Raw genomic sequence first — 18,770 nt, 5'->3', positions numbered from 1 at the left:
AGTGACTCCACCGTTGAGCGCTGCCGTGCCAGACATGTTGGAGCTCCAGTACGAGCTGGAGTCCAAAGCAGCAAAGTGGTACGCCACTACTGACATTGCCAATGCATTCTTCTCCATTCCTCTGGCAGCAGAGTGCAGGCCTCAGTTTGCCTTCACCTGGAGGGGCGTGCAGTACACCTGGAACCGACTGCCCCAGGGGTGGAAGCACAGTCCCACCATCTGTCATGGACTGATCCAGACTGCACTAGAAAAGAGTGAGGCTCCAGAACATCTGCAGTACATTGATGACATCATTGTGTGGGGGAACACTGCAACCGAAGTGTTTGAGAAAGGAGAGAGAATAATTCAAATTCTCCTGCAAGCTGGTTTTGCCATCAAGAAGAGCAAGGTCAAGGGACCTGCCCGAGAGATCCAGTTCCTGGGAGTAAAGTGGCAAGATGGACGACGTCAGATTCCCACTGAGGTCATCAATAAGATCACAGCAATGTCTCCGCCGACCAACAAGAAGGAAACACAAGCTTTCCTAGGTGCTATAGGTTTCTGGAGGATGCACATTCCCGAGTACAGCCAGATCGTGAGTCCTCTCTACCTGGTTACCCGCAAGAAGAACGATTTCCACTGGGGCCCTGAACAGCAGCAAGCCTTCGCCCAGATCAAACAGGAAATTGCTCACGCCGTAGCCCTTGGCCCAGTCAGGACAGGACCAGAGGTGAAGAACGTGCTCTACTCTGCAGCCGGGAACAATGGTCTGTCCTGGAGCCTCTGGCAGAAGGTGCCTGGTGAGACTCGGGGCCGACCACTGGGATTCTGGAGCCGAAGCTACAGAGGATCTGAAGCCAACTACACTCCCACCGAGAAGGAAATCCTGGCAGCTTATGAAGGAGTCCAGGCTGCCTCAGAAGTAATCGGCACTGAGGCACAACTCCTCCTGGCACCCCGACTACCGGTGCTGGGGTGGATGTTCAGAGGAAAGGTTCCCTCCACGCATCACGCCACCGACGCTACTTGGAGCAAATGGATTGCCCTCATCACGCAGCGCGCCCGAATTGGAAACCCAAGTCGTCCTGGGATCTTGGAAATAATTACAAACTGGCCAGAAGGTGAGACTTTTGGGTTATCTTCTGAAGAAGAAGAGGAGCAGGTGACACGTGCCGAAGAAGCCCCACCATATAACGAGCTACCAGAGAGTGAAAGACAATACGCCCTCTTCACTGATGGCTCCTGCCGAATTGTAGGCGCTAGCCGGAAATGGAAAGCCGCTGTATGGAGCCCCACACGACAAGTTGCACAGGCCACTGAAGGAGAAGGTGGATCGAGCCAATTTGCTGAGCTCAAAGCTGTCCAATTAGCTCTGGACATAGCTGAAAGAGAGAAGTGGCCAAAGCTCTACCTCTACACCGATTCATGGATGGTAGCCAATGCTCTGTGGGGTTGGCTGGAAAGGTGAAAGAAGGCAAACTGGCAGCGCAGAGGAAAACCAATCTGGGCTGCTGAAGAGTGGAAAGACATTGCCACTTGGGTAGAGAAGCTATCCGTGAAGGTCCGTCATGTAGATGCTCACATCCCCAAGAGCCGGGCTAATGAAGAACATCGTAACAACAAACAGGTAGATCAGGCTGCGAAAATAGAGGTGTCCCAGATAGACTTGGATTGGCAACATAAAGGAGAACTGTTCCTAGCTCGATGGGCCCATGATGCCTCAGGCCATCAGGGCAGAGATGCCACCTATAAGTGGGCACGAGACCGAGGGGTGGATCTAACCATGGACAGTATCTCCCAGGTTATCCATGATTGTGAGACATGCGCTGCGATCAAGCAGGCCAAGCGGGTGAAGCCTCTGTGGTATGGCGGGCGATAGTCCAAATACAAGTATGGGGAGGCCTGGCAGATTGATTACATCACACTGCCTCAAACCCGCCAAGGCAAGCGCTATGTGCTCACAATGGTAGAAGCCACCACTGGGTGGCTGGAGACCTACCCTGTGCCTCATGCTACTGCCCGGAACACCATCCTGGGCCTGGAAAAGCAAGTCCTTTGGAGGCATGGCACCCCTGAGAGAATCGAGTCTGACAATGGGACTCATTTCAAGAACAGCCTTATAAACACCTGGGCTAGAGAACATGGCATTGAGTGGGTGTACCACATCCCTTACCATGCACCAGCAGCTGGGAAGGTTGAGCGGTGTAATGGACTGCTTAAAACCACCTTGAAGGCACTGGGTGGGGGGACTTTCAAAAACTGGGAGATGCATTTAGCAAGAGCCACCTGGTTAATTAACACTCGAGGTTCCACCAGCCGAGCAGGCCCTGCCCAATCTGAACCCCTACAAACAACAGATGGAGATAAGGTTCCAGTGGTGCACATGAGAGGTATGCTTGGAAAAACTGTTTGAGTAAAGTCTGCCTTGAGCAAAGACAAACCCATCCGTGGGGTTGTTTTTGCTCAGGGACCAGGTTGCACCTGGTGGGTGATGCAAAAGGATGGAGAGACCCGATGCTTACCTCAAGAGGACCTTGTTTTAGGGTGAACTACCCATGGCTCTGTACTTGTATCAATATCAGCATGTATATTTGTATATAATTTGGGTAATGCATAGATTTATATGGTTAAAAAAAGTTAAGTTTCATGTAACATGTTAGTATGGGAAAAAATTCGGGGTGGATAATGTTGGGGTTTTAGTTTAGTCTTAGGTTTTCCTGTTAAAGGAATTTTCTCCCATATGCATGTTGCTAGGGGACAAATAGCTGTACTTAAGAAAGACAAAAAGGGGAGTGGGGCGGGCCTGGCTACTCCTTTGTCTACACCTGGGTGTGGGGACAGTTCGCTCTGAGCGTCCGGAGAAAGAAGCTGCAGAGAAAGGAGCTGCTGCTGCTTTCTTTTTGGCCGTTCTTTCTTCCTGCTGGAAACAACGCCGGGACCCCAAAAGCCGCTTTCCCTGCCCTGCTGGAGACCGAGCTGTGGCTGCCCTGCTCCGCTGCTGCTTCGAGCTTTCGCTACGCTGTAGCCCTGCTCACCCTGCCTGCCTGGGCCTCCGTGGGTTTTTCCCATCTGGATACATCTCGCCTGCCACCCGGGATTTGCGTTCGTCCCTGCCATTCCAGCCTGCTGTTCCTGAGAGCCCGGGATCAGCTGCCCAGGGGTTTGTGAAGCCTTTGTTCCATCCTTCCCGGGATCCCAGGGCACCAGAGCCGCGGGTTTCCCGAGCTCGCTCCGGAGCGCCCCCTGCAGCCGCGGGGGAGCCATCGCACCTGCCCTGCTCACCGGGAGCCGCCAGCGCCCCTGCCGGCTGCGAGCGGAACTGCACCCGAGGGGAAAGGGCCCGACAGCCGAGAAGGCTGGCACTGGGTTTGTGATTGCTGTTACTGCCATAGTTGTTGTTGTTTTGTTTGACTGGTTATACACATATATATATATAGAGTAAAGAACTGTTATTCCTATTTCCCACATCTTTGCCTAAAGGCCCTTGATTTCAAAATATAATAACTTGGAGGGAAAAGGGGTTATATCTGCCACTTCAAGGGGGGCCTCTGCCTTCCTTAGCAGACACCTGTCTTTCAAAACCGAGACAAGACATCACCCAGTATCTGTGAAGAATGCCTTATCCAGCCATTAGTTACTAGAAAATGTGTTCAGATAAAACATTGATAACATTCATGAAGCTTTTAAAGATTAAAAAAAGCTAAACAATCTGGCAAAAGTAGTTCCTATGCAGACACAGAAAAAAATGTTACGATCTTCTGAACCTGTTAGCTTACACCTTCAGTAAAAATTCAAAGTGGAATGTTTAAAAAGAGATATAGAAGTCCTACACTGAATAAACATAATAATGCATACATAGACAATTACATATAAATATACAGAAGTAATGGAAATGGAGAAGTTCTAAGTGAAGCAGCTTATATAACTGCTTGGAATTTTGTACCTACCCAGACAGTTCACATCCACACTTATTATATACTATGAAGTAACTGCACAACAGATAAAAACCATTGAGGAAAATGAAGATAATTGCTTATCCTCAATTGCTACTGCTGTTTCTCTCTTCCCCACTATCATAATTTTATCTTTGCAAAAGCCTTGGCAGTAGACCAAAGGCAAATGCCACCATTGCAGGAAAGAGGAAGAAACAGCAAAATATCACAACACAAAGGAATGTGTGCCAAAGTCTTTGTCTAACACAACAAGAAGATGAGAAGAAAAGGGAAATTACCTACATTGCCCATTAGCCACTAAACACATAACTCAGGCAACTAAGCTGCTCTCCTGAGAGTTATTCTAGAGTTATTGAAGGGAAAGAAGTATTCAGGAAGGCTTCACCCTCAAAAGTTGGTTTGCTGGAAAAATACATTCCTTTGTTTACTACAGTGGGAAAAATCTGGTTAAGCCTGGTGTATCTGGCTCAATGCTGTGATTATGACACAAAATTGTAACTTAATTTGTCAAGGAAGGTTAAAAGAACTGACCAAACTATATTTATAATTAAAGTAACATGGCAGGAGCAGCTCATTTTGAAGTAAGAAGATGAAATATCACGGATTATAAAGATACAGCCTAAATATTACAATAATAGTATTTATATAAGTAATCAGTTAAGATACCTATGAGCTGAAAAGCATCTTTAACACTGTACAGAGTTGTGCTGTCTGGGCAAGGACAAAGAAGAGAAGAAAAGCAGTGGAAGGAACTGAAACACTTTAAAAAATTCTTATTTTGTCTGTGGAGTCAAACTCGTAATGAAAAAATGCCTGCAAAATAACAGTAATAGACAATTCTAAGTCGAAAAAAATAATAGCTATAAGCACGGTCTTAAAAATTCCCAAGCAAAGACTATTATGTAAAAATATTTTAAATTAATGAAAAATAACTTGCAATCAGGATAAAATTTAAAATTAAAAAACCATAATGATTATGGTTTGTATGATTATGATTTGTATGATTATGATTAGTATTATATCATTATGGCAAACATGAAAAGTTTAATACTTACCATATTTTCTGGGCATTTTTCACAAGTAACAGAGAACCCACCATTACTAGAAATCATCCTGTATCCTGGCTCACATACACAGGAACTACCTTAAAAAACCAAAACAGATGCACTTTTAATCTATATAAAACTGACTGGTTGTAACAGAATACTAAGAACAACTGCTATTGTTCTCAAGAGATGAAGATGAGATAGACACATAAAAATATTTACATGAGATGTGGATGAAAATCATCTTGCTTTTTAAAAAACCTTCACTAGAGTGTTACAGTTTGCACACAGACGTTTGAGGAGAATGTTACAAGGCTGACTGATCTACCAGGGTGAAACAGGGACCTGGAGCTTGTATTTTGTGGCCTTTTTTAATTAAACCAAACTTTACCAGTTGGTCTGTAATAGATATAATCTCTCAATCTAAATCTTGCCACAGCCTTCCCTCTCTACACCACCAGCATTATATGTTTGTATATAGGTTTTATTTTTTTCAATATGAAGTCAGTCCTAAAACCAAAATGTGTTCCTATGAAAAGGTTTTTCAAAATATAACTGTTGTATGGAAAGCTGTTTTAAACTCGAGGCTTTTAAAACTGTGCATGGGGATCAAGGTTTATATTGAATGGTTTTCAGTGAGTGAACAGAACACAGTTAACATTTTATATGAAATTAAACACTACTTTCATGGCACAGTACAATGCCCATCTGCTAGTGCTCAACAACTTTTTTTTAGGAACTTTTCCAGTCTCACTCTCGTGAATTTCTCTCTGTACTTTTAAACACATACTACAAACCAAAATAGATTACATATACTAATAAACTGTTTTTATCATTTAAGCTTATTGAACTGTGCGGGTAAAAATAACGTCAAATTGTGTGAAAAGCTTTATAACCTTAAAGTACATTCTAATGAGACCAGTTGTACAGAAACATTTGTCAAAATGATCAACCATTTATACTTAATTCTAAAGAAGAAAAAGCCCAATTGGATTAGATCAATGAAAAGTTTGAGTTGCGACACTCACGATGACAATACCTAGATTTTTGGGCATGTCACTTGAAAGCAGAATCCACAGTGATGAGCTAGCCAGGGAGAATATGGGCAATCAAAAGTGGAATTCAGTCAAGATGCAAAGTGCACCAGGTGGCACCTACCTACACTGCTCCAGACAGATCTGAAGGAAAAAATAAACCCCTGACCTCCCCTTGGAATTCTCCTCTCCTTGAAGCCCTTGATTTAGAGGAAGATTCAGCCTAAAAGGGAGTTATGGATCTAGATACCCATGTCATCAGGAGATCTGAAAAAAAATAATGTATTTTTTTTCAGTAAGTGCACTATGGGATTACTCTTTAGGGTACCATGGTGGCGGTGGAAAAGGTGACCAGCTTTTATGCAGCAGTTGTGAACACAGCCATTCACATCACTGCTTCTGACTGAAGTACCAGTTCTGAAGAGAGATGCTGCTGGGTCTTAGTCTCAAATTTGTGTCTGTACAAACAACAGGGAACCCCCCACTCTTGTTGGACTGTGTATTTATAAAAGATGGACTCTTTAATACCTCCTTATGCCCTAAAGAAAGCAACCAATTATCTGTATTTTCCATTTAGTACTGTCCAGCTGTGCTGTATCTGCTCCAAGTTCCCACGTGCGACTCGGACGAGCATGGGCACAGCCTGAGGATCTCAGACATTTGGTATCTCAGACCAATTCAAGTTTTGACAATGAGTTTCAAGTTACAGAAGTGTTCGAGAACATAAATTCAGGGTCCTGTGTAGTTTTACAGATGAAAATGCAAATACCTATAATGTTTGAGGAAAAAAAAGATTATTAAAAAAGGTGTACAGTCATTTCTCTGAGCTGTATCTCAGATACATCATAGCTGTGCTGGGGGCTCTTAGGTCTTTGCGGGACCCTGGCCCTTTCGCGGCTTTCCCAGACGTGCCCGAGGGCTGCTGTTTTACCGCCACAGCCTGAGCCCCGACTGTGCATCTCCCGCTGCTTGCGAGCGGATGCAGCGCGGAGCCGCCCGAGTCCCGCCTGCCCCGAGGCGCCGGCGGCGGCGCCGCCTCCCCCATCGCTCACCGCCGGCGCCCTGCCGCTGGTGGGCCCCGCAGGGCGCGCAGGCCAGGCGGGAGCTGTCGAAGTAGCGGTCGGCGCCGCAGTCGGCGGGGCGCTGGAGCGGGACGGAGAAGCCGCGGGCGGGAGGCAGCGCCGCCGACAGCGCCATGAGCAGCGCGGCAGCAGCGGTCCCGCGGCCCTGCGTCGCCATGGCCACCGCACGCCCCCCCGCGCACGCCGATTGGCCAGAGCCGCGCGGTACGGCGAGCGCCCAGGGCCCGTCGCCGCAGCACGCAAAGCGTCCGCTTTGCACAAGCTCGGGTTTATCTATGCGGTCTGCAGAGGGTTTTGTTCGTCTTGTGCGAGAGCGGGAGCAAGAACCGAGAGGACTCCGAGCCCCGTGCATGTTCCGGTACCTCGTCTCTAGAACTGGTGCACAGTATATCATACAAATGTAACACGTGTTTGTAATTTCTCCCCAGAACGGAAAGTTGTAACAAGGTGAAAACACAGAATATGCTTAGAGCAATGGATGCACAACCAAAGTTACTCCCCTTTACCTTTTACACCTTTGTCAGCCCACTTCTGTTCGCATTCCACAGAATCACAGAATGTGTCAGGTTGGAAGGGAGCACAGTGGCTCGTCTGGTCCAACCTCCCTCCTCAAGCAGGGCCATCCCAGAGCACACGGCACAGGACTGGGACAGTTCTTGAATCAGTGAGCAACCTGTTCTTGAGCAGTAAAGTTCTTCATGCTCAGGTGGAAATTTCTGTGCATGTTTCTGCCTCTTGCCTCTTGTCCTATTCCCTCAGATGTTACCAAAACTTGGCAAGACACCGTGTCCTGGATTTTAATTATTTCTCATTGTCTCTCTCCTGCATGCTAATTCCCTATTATGATTTTCGACATTAGCATGGTTTATTTATCACTGAATATATTTTGCTGGCTCAACAAATGTTTAAAAGTTGAGTTGATGTTTTCAAGTCAAAATACCTGTCCGCAGGCTCAAGTTTATGTAAATTTGACTGTGTAAAGATGTAACTTTTTACCGCTTGGTGTGCTTGATTTGTGGAAACCTCCACCTTGTACCCTGCACAGAATAAACAATGTCTTTTTTCTAAACAAGACTCTGCCTGTGTTGAGAAAGCTCCTAAAATCGGCAACATTGCTAGGTGAATCTATCATAAATAGTACAGATTTTTTTTTTCTATGTAAAATGGAGCAGGCAAATACTGATAAGCATAGGAAGACAGGGGAGAACAAGCAAAGACAGGGAAAGGCAGGTAGGATAAACATTAGGATAAAATACCTTGCTTGCACAACCAAAGTACTCTGCCTCTGCCCTTCCCTTTCCTCCACCTTGAACCTTTCCTTCTCCTCTTCCATTCCTCCATCCCTGCCTTCCTTTCCTCTCACAACTCAGACTTGAGCTAGCCCCGAGATGTGTCAGAAACCGTGTCTGTAGGTCCTGGAGGAGCAGCGCTGAGGGGCGCCTGAGGCTCGGCACGCGCCTGCACGAACGGGAACGAGCCTGAGGACAGCGCACAGCACGGCAGCGGCACTCGGCCACCGTGTGATCGATGTCTATATGCAGATCTATCATCGTACAGGTCTATCAGTATACAAATCTATAATCATACAGATCTATTATTATACAGCTCCATCAGATCTACTTAGACGGGGACCGCAGACGCACGTCCGGGGCAGACAGCGCATGCGCACTACCTGCAGCGCCTCGCCCCTCGCCGACGGGGGCGCGCGGCCCGCGCAGGCGCGGCTGCGCGGAGGGGGCGGGGTCGCGGGGCCGCGGCGTTCTGCGCTCCGCCCGGAGGGTGCGCGCGCAGGCCCGCGCTCGCGGGCCGGAAGCGCTCGCGCAGCGCAGCTTCTCCTCAGCGTTGGGGGGGGGTAGTGGAGGCGGCGCCATCTTGGCGGAGCCGTGCCGGGAGCTGCGGGCCCCGTCCGAGCGGCGTGTCCGGTGGGTGCGTGGATGGATTGCGTGAGGGACAGACCACGCGGGCGGCGCGGAGTTTGCCAGTTCTCAGTTGCCCGACCCCCGCGGAACCGCTGCGCGGCCGCTCCGTGTGCCCCGGCCCCCTCCTGTCCCTGGGCTTCCCACCCCTCTTTCCCGCTCCTGGTGCCTCCCTCAGCCCTGTCCCGGTGTCGGGCAGCAGACGGGCTTCTTCGTGGGGGCGGAGCACCGGCGGCTCTGGCGGGCCGAAGCGCGTGTGGCGCGGGGCGGCCTCCCCTCGCCCCGTCCCCTCGCCCGTTCCCTGCCCTGCCGCCCGCGGCCGGGCCCTCCAGCAGCGCTGGTGCCGGCAGGGCCACCTGCTCGGAAGCGGTTCCGTGCTGCATTCGACCATGTAGCGGGCCCAGCTGCAGAGCTCACTCACGTTTTCCCTCTGCACTGTGAAAACTGCTATTAGTAGCAGGCTGCTTCCTCTATTTAAGGCTTATTTTGAGGAACAGAGTAAGAAACCTTTCCCTGTTCCGCTGGTTATTCTATACTGCTCCAGTTTCATAGTCGGGGTGTTTCTGTGGGTGTTCTTTCTAGCTTGCATACAGTCTGTGTAATCTTTCAGTGTTATGATAAAAATATTAGTCTAGTGCAGACTTAGTTTCCTACTGTGTTACAAGATGTGGATTACTTAAACGGTTTTAATGATGTTTGGAATTTCCCGAGGCCGTGGAAGAATAGGTATTGTACTGTTTTCTAGCCAATTTTGCTTATATATAAAATTTCATGAAACTGTATGTACTTCTGTGCTTTTAACTTGTGGCATGAAGTTGTCTGTTCTTCAAATCCTTGTTCTCTGAAGTCCTTGTTTAGTTAATGAATTGCTCTTACTTTTCATGACAAGTCAACTTTTTTTGATTATGCACTTTAAATTGTTGGATGGCTTGTCTATGCTTTCTACCCATGCTTGATTGTTTATTATACAGTCAGTAAGAGCTGATTATTTGAACTTGTATTTGTTTGTGGACTTCTTAGAGATGACATTATGATCTGGAATCAGTGTGTCTGGTTTTCACCACTGAAGGTTTTGTATTGTATCCCTGGTGCATCGTGGAGAACTTGCTGTTTATCACCGAAGAATTATGGAGGAGAGCTGTTGTGAATGATGTTTAAAAATTGGGATAAGAAAACGGAGTTGTGAATCCAGAAGTACTACAGATTAAATACGTCATGAAGTAGCAGGGCAGCGGATTTGCTTTTTCAAGACACGAAGGTGCCGTATGAAAATTCTTCCCTTGAATTCTCCATGCTTTTTGGCACTGCCATTGCATCTGTTGAGAAGACACGTTGTAAAGTGTTCTGGGTCTGGCTGGGATGGAGTTAACGTTCTTCACAGCAGCCCATACAGTTCAGTTTGGATTTGTGGCTAAAAGAATGTTGACAACACATCGGTGTTTTGGCTGTGGCTGAACAGCACTTGCACAGTATCAAGGCTTTATCTATTTTCCCTACTCTGTTCCTCGAGTGAGTGTGCTCAGAGTAGGTGAGAAGCTGGGAGGGAATATGGCTGGGACAGCTGACCCAAACTCATCAAAGCGATACTCTGTGACATGTAACGTCGTGCTTGGCAACAAAAACTGAGGTAGAGGAAGAAGTATTTTGTTTGATGGTTTTGGTTTCTTTGGGGGGATTTTTTTCTTGGCTCCCAAGGCAGTTATTTGGAGGAAGGCTGGACATCAGTCAGCTTGTGGAAGGTGGTGAGAGATTTCCTTTGTTTTGCATTTTTCGTTCCACTGATGAAACTGTCTCTATCTTGACCCACAAGTTTTCTTGACTTTGTTCTTTCCCATCCTGCTGATGGGGACGAGGAGTGAACAATCAGCTGTGTGGGTGCTTGGCTGCTGGCTGGGGTCGACTCACCACAAAAGTACAGAGAACAGATGGTCTTTAGTGAAGTTTCTAAATGGGCAGTTGTTTTCGGTTTGTTGTGCTTACAGAGTACTGGTGCAGAAATGAGACACAGTCCATTAGTTACAGAATTTGGATTTTGGTCTTGTTTTCCTAAGTTCAGGTGGAGTGACAGTTATGGTTATTGACCGATAACTCGTCATCAGGATCTAGTGCTTTATAGAGCAAGGTTTGTAGGGGAGTGTTCTCAAACGATCAGAGTGTTGGGCTGTTGTGTTTGTTTTAAAGGGATGCAGTAATCTGCTACAGAGGCTTGTGTTTGTTCTGAGAATATTGTGCTATTTATTGTGTGATGTTAGAAAATGTTGAAAATCAGGGTATGTTTAAGTCAGTGTTTTCAAGCTTTTCTTGTTCTTATGTTTGAAAGGCAGTAATGATATAAGGAAAATACTGAAGTTGGCTTTGTAAATTCAGGTACTTTCTGAAGTTTCTCCTTGTTGGATATTTTTGCTCTTTCATTTGATGGTCTTCACTGTGTATGTTAAGTGCAGTGCTGGACTGGTCAGTAGCATACTCTTGTTGTGAACTTTGAAACCAGGTGGATTTCAGAAGAATGGACATGTCCTGTAATCCTGAGATGGACCTAAGCAACTTTGAAGAGCTCAGTTGAGAACTGTTCCCTCGATACACTGTCAGTCTGTTTCATTGCAACAGTTCAGTGGCACAATTGATGACCAAGTAATCTCATCGTATTTTCATCATTTCCAGAAGTCAACTTAAATTTTGAATTTCTTTTGCTTCTAAAATGGAAACAGAAAGATGCAGTGCATGGCATCTTGGAACATGGAAGGAATTCTTCACATGGGTTTATAACATGCTTGGTTTTAGTATTAGCCACTGCTATGGATGGGCTGCAGCAGTGTAGCACAGTGTGTAAAGCAAAGTACAGGTATCGGCCATTAATTATGTTTCGTTTTCTTTCCACAGTTAAGTTGATTTTACAGAATTTATCAGGTCTCCAAAGCAGAAACAGGTAAGCTGCCAAAAGCTTAACACTTCTCACTGAGTATTGTGACAAGATCATACACAGCCTTTTTTCCTCACAGACTTGTGGCTGGCACCTAGGATATGCTTGTGGCCGCTGCAATTAATACTCTGACTACGTCAAAGATACAACATTTTTGAATGCTGAGAAAACATACATTATTGAACAGAACTGATCATTGGGTAGAGGAAGTTGTCAAAGCAGTAAAGTCATCACTGTTTCTGAATTACTTCATTTTCCAGTGACATAGTTATTCTTTTTCCTTTGTCCTTTTATCAGCTAGTGTCCTGTTCAAAAGTAAACTGGATTTCTTTTGTTCCTTAGGACTGGGCAGAGATCTCTGGCATGTAGTAACTATGCCGTGAAAGACTTGAGGTGTTCTTTAGGTATTGTGGATGGTGCGGAGTGACTTAGGTTGATTTTGTTGCCCTTAGGGCAGGGAATAGTGATAGATTTGTGCACGTGTGCTGGTGGAGTAGCTAATTGTTCTGACTAATCAACGTTCAGTGAATTGTGTTTTAATCTTGTTCTTGTGAACTTGTGGGTTTTTTGATACTTTCTCTCTTGATGAGACAAGGGCATTCATTAAAAAGGCTCTAGCTTCTTAAGTGATAAGATACTGTAATAGCTGAGTACTAAAGACGTGCTATCATGTGTACCTTTTTGTCTGCAGGTGATTTTTGCTGTGGGTTGAGCTCAGCATGGCTGTAGTCATCCGTTTACAGGGGCTTCCTGTTGTTGCGGGTCCTCCAGATATTCGTCGTTTCTTCTTGGGATTGAATATTCCTGATGGAGGTGTGCATATTATTGGAGGAGAGATTGGGGAGGCTTTTATTATATTTGCAACAGATGAAGATGCACGGCGTGCCATGAGCTGTTCGGGAGGGTTTATCAAGGACTCGCGCATAGAGCTCTTTCTCAGCAGCAAGGCAGAGATGCAGAATACCATAGAAATGAGCCGGAAACGATTTGACCGTGGGGGACGAGAAACTATGTCTGGCTCTAGAAGAACAGGTACTAATGGTTCTAGTACATCAAGTGTTGGAGATATACCACATTTAGTTACAGCTTCTCCAAAAGGAATAAGAAAACCTAGTTACGGACCACCAAGTCGCCTGGAGGCTGGTTTCCATACCAACGGCACAAGATACGGTGATATGGGTATACCTAAGTCAAACTATCAGTTAAGAAAGGATTCTCACCCATTTAACCCAGATGATCGTTACCTATTTCTACGTGGTATACCTTACTCTGCAACGGAAGTTGAAGTACGTGCTTTCCTTTCGGGGATACGTGTGGATGGGGTGATTCTGATAAAGCACCGCAACGGTTTAAACAATGGTGATTGCTTGGTAAAATGTGCTACACCTGGTGATGCCTTAGAAGGACTTAAGCGTCATAGACAATACATGGATCAGAGGTTTATAGAAATTAGTCCAACTACAGAGGAACGGTGGATTGAATGTGGTGGGAGGATAGACATGCCAGATGAAATGGATCACTTTTTGTGCGAAGACCATTCTCCAAAAAGTTCAGGCTACGTGCATTCAAGGAAGCATTCTCGTTCAAGGTCACCAAGGAGACAAAGAACACATTCTCGTTCATCTCCCAGCCAGGAATATTACATACACTTAAGAAATCTATCTTTTAATGTGGAGAAGAGAGATTTGAGAGATTTTTTTCCTGATCTGGATATACACAGCAAACAGATCAAGATTCTAACAGATAAGCATCAGAAAAGGACTAGAGATGCCTTTGTAGTGTTAAGGAGTGAGAGAGAATATCAGGCTGCTTTGGAATGTCATAGAAAGGTTCTTCTCAATCGTCCTGTGTACATTTTCCCAATTTCAAGAAAGTCAATGTTGAAAATAATTGACTCTTGTGAGAGGAAAAGATCACCAGACAGAGATCATTTTGGACAGGCCATATCAGAAAAGAGTTACCGGGAAGGTCATTCCAGCCCTAAGACGTGTGTTTATGTAAGGAATTTTCCATTTGATGTGTCAAAAATTGAAGTGCAAAAGTTCTTTGCAAGATTTGATATTGATGAAGATGATATCTACTTGCTCTATGATGAAAAAGGAGTTGGACTGGGAGAAGCACTAGTGAAATTTAAATCTGAAGAACAAGCCATGAAAGCAGAAAATTTAAATCGTCAGACATTTCTGGGAACAGAAGTATTAATAAGACTTATATCTCAAGACCAGATGCAGAAGTTTGGTGTAGCAGCACCATTATCTGCACCAAATGAAATGCATGGTCGTTCACATCTGTATGATAGAGGTGACCTCTCCCGTCCAGTTGGTTCACCATCTGGGCCACCACAAGGGCCACCCATGCATTCGTTTGGTCCCCCTGGGAACTTTAGGCATCATTCTGAATTTAGAAATCCTCCTGAGGACTTCATGTGCCCTCCTAAGAATTTTAGGGGTCCACCACCCCTCATGGATTTTGGTGGTGACAATGAACCTTTTGGCAGAATGGAGTTTGGGAATAATAAAATGGGAAATTTTCCTGAAGGAAGATTTATGCCAGATCCAAATTTCAGTGGTGGTTCTGAGCGTGTTGTTCCTATTCTATTGAAAAATTTACCTTTTAAAGCTACTCCTAATGAGATTCTGGATTTTTTCTATGGCTACAGAGTGATACCGGAATCAGTTTCTGTGCAGTACAATGAACAAGGATTACCTTCCGGTGATGCCATCGTTGCTATGACAAACTATGAGGAAGCTATGGCTGCTATTAATGAACTGAATGATAGGCCCATTGGTCCACGGAAAGTTAAGTTGAGTTTGTTGTAAAGGAGGACAAGATGCTCTAATAACACATTCTAGGTTTGACAGTCTTGACAGTTATTTTAACTTCTAATTACTGGAAAATGCAAAAGAAACAGTTTCCATCAATAGTTGTAAATAATACGCAGTTCAGTTGTTTAGCTCTTGGTTGAAATATCTGTAGGATACTGAATGTCATACATCAAGGTGTAAAGGGATGGAGCTATATTGCTTTGTTTTTTTTTTTTTCTGTTTTTTTTTTTTTTTTAAGATTAATTCCAGTTTTATGTCTTTGCATCAAATAAAAACTAAGTGCTGGCTGACTGACCACACAAACGGTTCAAATAGAAGATTTTCAGTGCTATCTGCATTAGTAAATGACAATTCTTACTGAAGTTAGCTTAATAAAATTTTAAAAATTACTGAGGATTTTTTTTGGTTGTTTCCTTTTGTGTAAACTCTTCAGGTTTTATTCGGTTTCATGTGTTTGCAGGCATTCCTGTTAAAGAGCTTCCTGTTCTCATTAGCTGGCTTTGCAACTTTTTTAAAATAAAAAGGAAATTGCCATTTAAATGTGTGTCTTATATTTAAAACTTGTATACTTAATGATCTCAACTATTATGCTCAGCAGATCTGGGTCCTGGTGAGAATGATGCTGGCTGCTTCCTCTGGAAAGAGTGAACTGGTAGTTTGTCAACACAGCAAAGGATGGGGTAGTTTACAGAGATTGCAGAGGCTGTATTAATCAGGCTTTTTTCTTGTTCTCTGTAGTACCTTGAGGCAGAAGATGAATGTTGGAATCAGATCAAGAATTCTGACTTCAGTGGTCTTTGTTTTATCTTCACATGCTGCATAATATGAATACTAACTTGCTAATGATGTCTGGATGTATTCCAGGTCAATCTCTGATTAGTTTTAAGTAACAGCTGTCACTGGCAACCAAGCTGACAGCCAACTATGTTATTTTCTTATGTAATAAATGCTTGTGTCAGCATTTAGAACGGGTTGTTTTCATTGGTTTTGTACCAGCATATTTAAATTTTAGGAAGGAAAAAAAAGGTAGCTTGGAAAAGCTGTGTCTTCAAAATCTAGGCTTAGTAGGAAACTTCCATTGTGTGGGTGAGGAGTTTCCTTGACATTGCAACTGTGCAAGATAGTATCTGTAGTATTAAAGAATTAAGTCTCAGTCCCCTCAAACAAAGTTGCAACTTGGCAGTGAAAACTTTTAATCTTTGCTTGGGCAATACCAAAAAATTCTAAATTCATGGAGAAGTCTCTATTCCAATCCCCTCATCAAAGCAGTTTAAGTTAGAATGGGCTACTCAAGGCCTTGTCCATTGCATCTTTAATAGCTTTAAGGCTAGATCTGTCTGGGCAGCCTTTCCAGTGAATGATCTCCCCTCACTGGTGGTCAAATCTTAATTACTTTATGTAAAGTCGTCAATATGAATGCAAGCAAGACTTCCATGCCAACTGTTTGGTACAAGCAAACAAAATTAGTGGAATTTTTTGTTCTGTAATTTTCAAAAGGTTAGTGTAGCTTTATTTCTTCTGCATATTATTTGTTCTGTGTTTTAAGTGTCAGGAAAAAAGCTTTTTGAATGATAATGCAAGGTCTGTATATGTAGAGTCCTCTGAGCAAAGAAATGTAATGGCCAAGTTTTCAAATTCTGAACACGTGGCATACTGGTTTTTGCTCTCCGGTAGGAATTAGCTTCAGAATCATACAGTTTTGAATCCTCTGAACTTAAAAGGAATTAAAACTCAACAATTTTGTGCTTTATTAAATAGCTACTGTAAAAGAGATGAAGAAGCCAGAAGATGTTGCAGGGAAAATAAAGACATGAGAATCCTCAAACTTCACATACGTTACCATCATGTTGAAAACTTCATTGTGACTGTTTTTGTAAACTAGTATCTTTACTACTAAGGTGAGTTGAAAATGTGGATACAACTAACTTCTCCAGTTAAACATTTTTGATGATACGTTGATTTTAAAGCTCTTCTAGCTACAACACAACAGGAGATTTCAAACTTGCAGGCTGGAAAGGTAAGGGTGTTTAGTAGGTTGTTTTGCCAATAAAGTGAGATTTTCTTTTAGAAAAACCATTATCTGTTCTCAGAAAAGGTTAAGAGTAATTGCTGGTAAGATAGCATTAGTTTTTGGGATGGTAAAAGTTTTTTCCCCCTTAGTGAACATATAAAAAGTATCATAAAGCTTGTAATAGCAGAGGTCATAATTAAGGCATTTAAAAATGGTCTTCTGTTTGCCCTGTAGCTGATTTGTATTTCATTTAAAGCCAGATTAGAGTTTATGAGTACTTTAGGTTAATCTGAAATGTTTGATTGGTAGGCCAAAAAAAATTATTTTTTCAAGGTCTATACAGAGAAGAGCTGTACCCCGAAGTATGTACAGATGCACTGAAGCATAGGAAAATTGGGAAGGGATGCCAGTACATCAGTTAAATAATACGGTTAATAGAACAGTTGATTCTTAGTTTATAGCTGTTACCTGGTTGGTGTTTTGGGTCTATGTGTGTCCGTCTGTGTTCCCCCTGCCTCTCCAGATTGGGCATTATATTCTGCTTCTGCCTGAATAGGTGGTACAGGTGCATGGTGTGGTGACAGCATTTCCTGATAATTGGGTTTTATAATATCAGATGTTTAGTAATTTGGAGGCACTGTATTTCCAGTACAAAGGACAAATCAGAGACTGTCTATAATTAACATGGCTTGAAATACTGTTCTTCCTTTTTAAGTACCATCCATATAGTAAAGAGTAACAAATGAAATGCTACAGTTTGTGATGTTGATATAAAACATAGCAAGTTTCCTTAGTTATGCCTTCTCTGAAGTTGCTTTTGCTACTACTGTCCAAAAATTCTGATGTAACGGAGAACAGTTTCTGTTGTCAAAAACTAGAAATAGTGATCGCTAGGAAAGCACCTTGAGGCATTTAGGGAAGGTCTAACTGGACAGTCTGATGACCATGCTTAATCCCAAAGGAATGTGCCAGTGTGTTCAACAGAGCGGCAAAATAGTTTAGGCGAGAATGGATACAAACCTGCCTCACCTAGGTGCCAGTAATAAAAAATACAAATGAGTGAATGGAATAACTGCAAGTCAGTCTTGCAGCATGCACCATAAGAAAATTCTCTGCAGAAGTATCTTTAGGTAATATTTAACTGTTTAGTAACATTCTAAATTATTCTGGCTGTGAAGTATTTTAATCAGGGACTTTTCATATATAGTTTTGAGGTCACAATTTCTGTGCACGTGCAAACTTAAGACATCACACATGCAGGACAAAATTGCCCAACACTGTACTTCTTTTCTGTAAGTTTTTCTGTAATTCTTAAAGTTGACTTTTTTTTGTGACGTAGGGAGAAGGAATTTGATGCTGCTGGGGAAAACAAAAATCTCTTTCTGTACCCTAGCTGCCAATCTTTTAGAGGGCAATTAATCTAAACACATCTGCCTTTTTTTTCAGAATTGCTTTCTCAAGACATAGTACACAAATAATTGCTATTTGCATATGTGTATATGAAAACCTGAAATTGTTATGAAGTTAGCCATCTGTTTTGGAGACGGACTACTTCATTCTGTATGAAATGGTAAAGTGGTGATCACCAGAATTCTGATGTGATACAACTATTTATTGAAGTGCCTTAGTTGCTGAAATAGATGGGAATAAATTACCTAGATACTTTTAAAATTTTGCTCATTGGTATTTACTGCAACAATAATTCAGTGTCAATAGTATGTAATGCTGGTGTAAAATTATTTTCTGGGTTTAAAACAACCCTATATTGTGAACTTTTCACTTTCATCACATTAATTTTTGGCAAAACCTTTTTTTTCACAGGTCAAAACAGGTATGCATTGCATACTTCGCATCAGTGGAGAAAAGTAGCATCAATATTATAAATGAACTTCCTGATTTAGTTCTGTAACTGAAAGAATATTTCATTGTAATTTAAAATTGTTTTCCCAGTGACGAATTTGAATTCTTCTGCGTTCGTTCTTTAGCAGATACTAAAGCTGGAGG

General features: G+C 43.5%; 2 protein-coding genes across 9 annotated transcripts in view; one reads left to right on the top strand and one right to left on the bottom strand.

Annotated features, from left to right (window-relative positions):
* TMEM67 (transmembrane protein 67) overlaps nt 1–8,562 on the bottom strand; it is a 41,271-nt gene extending 32,709 nt beyond the window's left edge. For 3 of the 4 annotated variants that reach the window (XM_048286734.1, XM_048286736.1, XM_048286735.1), the window contains exons 1-2: nt 7,065–7,251; nt 4,988–5,076 (exon numbers count right to left, since the gene is read on the bottom strand). In XM_048286734.1, coding sequence (XP_048142691.1) covers nt 4,988–5,076; nt 7,065–7,251 — 276 coding nt within the window. Of the gene's footprint in view, nt 1–4,987; nt 5,077–7,064; nt 7,252–8,350 lie in introns of those variants that run through there. The other variant, XM_048286737.1, reaches the window with a different exon arrangement.
* A 316-nt stretch (nt 8,563–8,878) lies between these two features.
* On the top strand, nt 8,879–15,295 carry RBM12B (RNA binding motif protein 12B). 5 transcript variants are annotated; one of them, XM_048286158.1, is made up of 3 exons: nt 8,879–9,016; nt 11,891–11,936; nt 12,622–15,295. In XM_048286158.1, the coding sequence occupies exon 3, from the start codon at nt 12,650–12,652 to the stop codon at nt 14,747–14,749; it is 2,100 nt and encodes a 699-aa protein (XP_048142115.1). In that variant the 5' UTR covers nt 8,879–9,016; nt 11,891–11,936; nt 12,622–12,649; the 3' UTR covers nt 14,750–15,295. The 5 variants fall into 5 exon arrangements, with proteins under 5 accessions (XP_048142115.1, XP_048142116.1, XP_048142118.1 ...); XM_048286159.1 differs by having other exon boundaries at nt 10,031–11,936; XM_048286161.1 differs by having other exon boundaries at nt 8,879–9,020.
* The last annotated feature ends 3,475 nt before the right edge of the window (nt 15,296–18,770 follow it).

This window comes from Corvus hawaiiensis, chromosome 26 (assembly GCF_020740725.1).
Source record: "Corvus hawaiiensis isolate bCorHaw1 chromosome 26, bCorHaw1.pri.cur, whole genome shotgun sequence".
In the NCBI taxonomy this organism is placed as follows: Eukaryota; Metazoa; Chordata; class Aves; order Passeriformes; family Corvidae; genus Corvus; species Corvus hawaiiensis.
The sequence above is the reverse complement of the archived record's forward strand: the minus strand, read 5'-3'. Positions and strand labels throughout refer to the sequence as shown.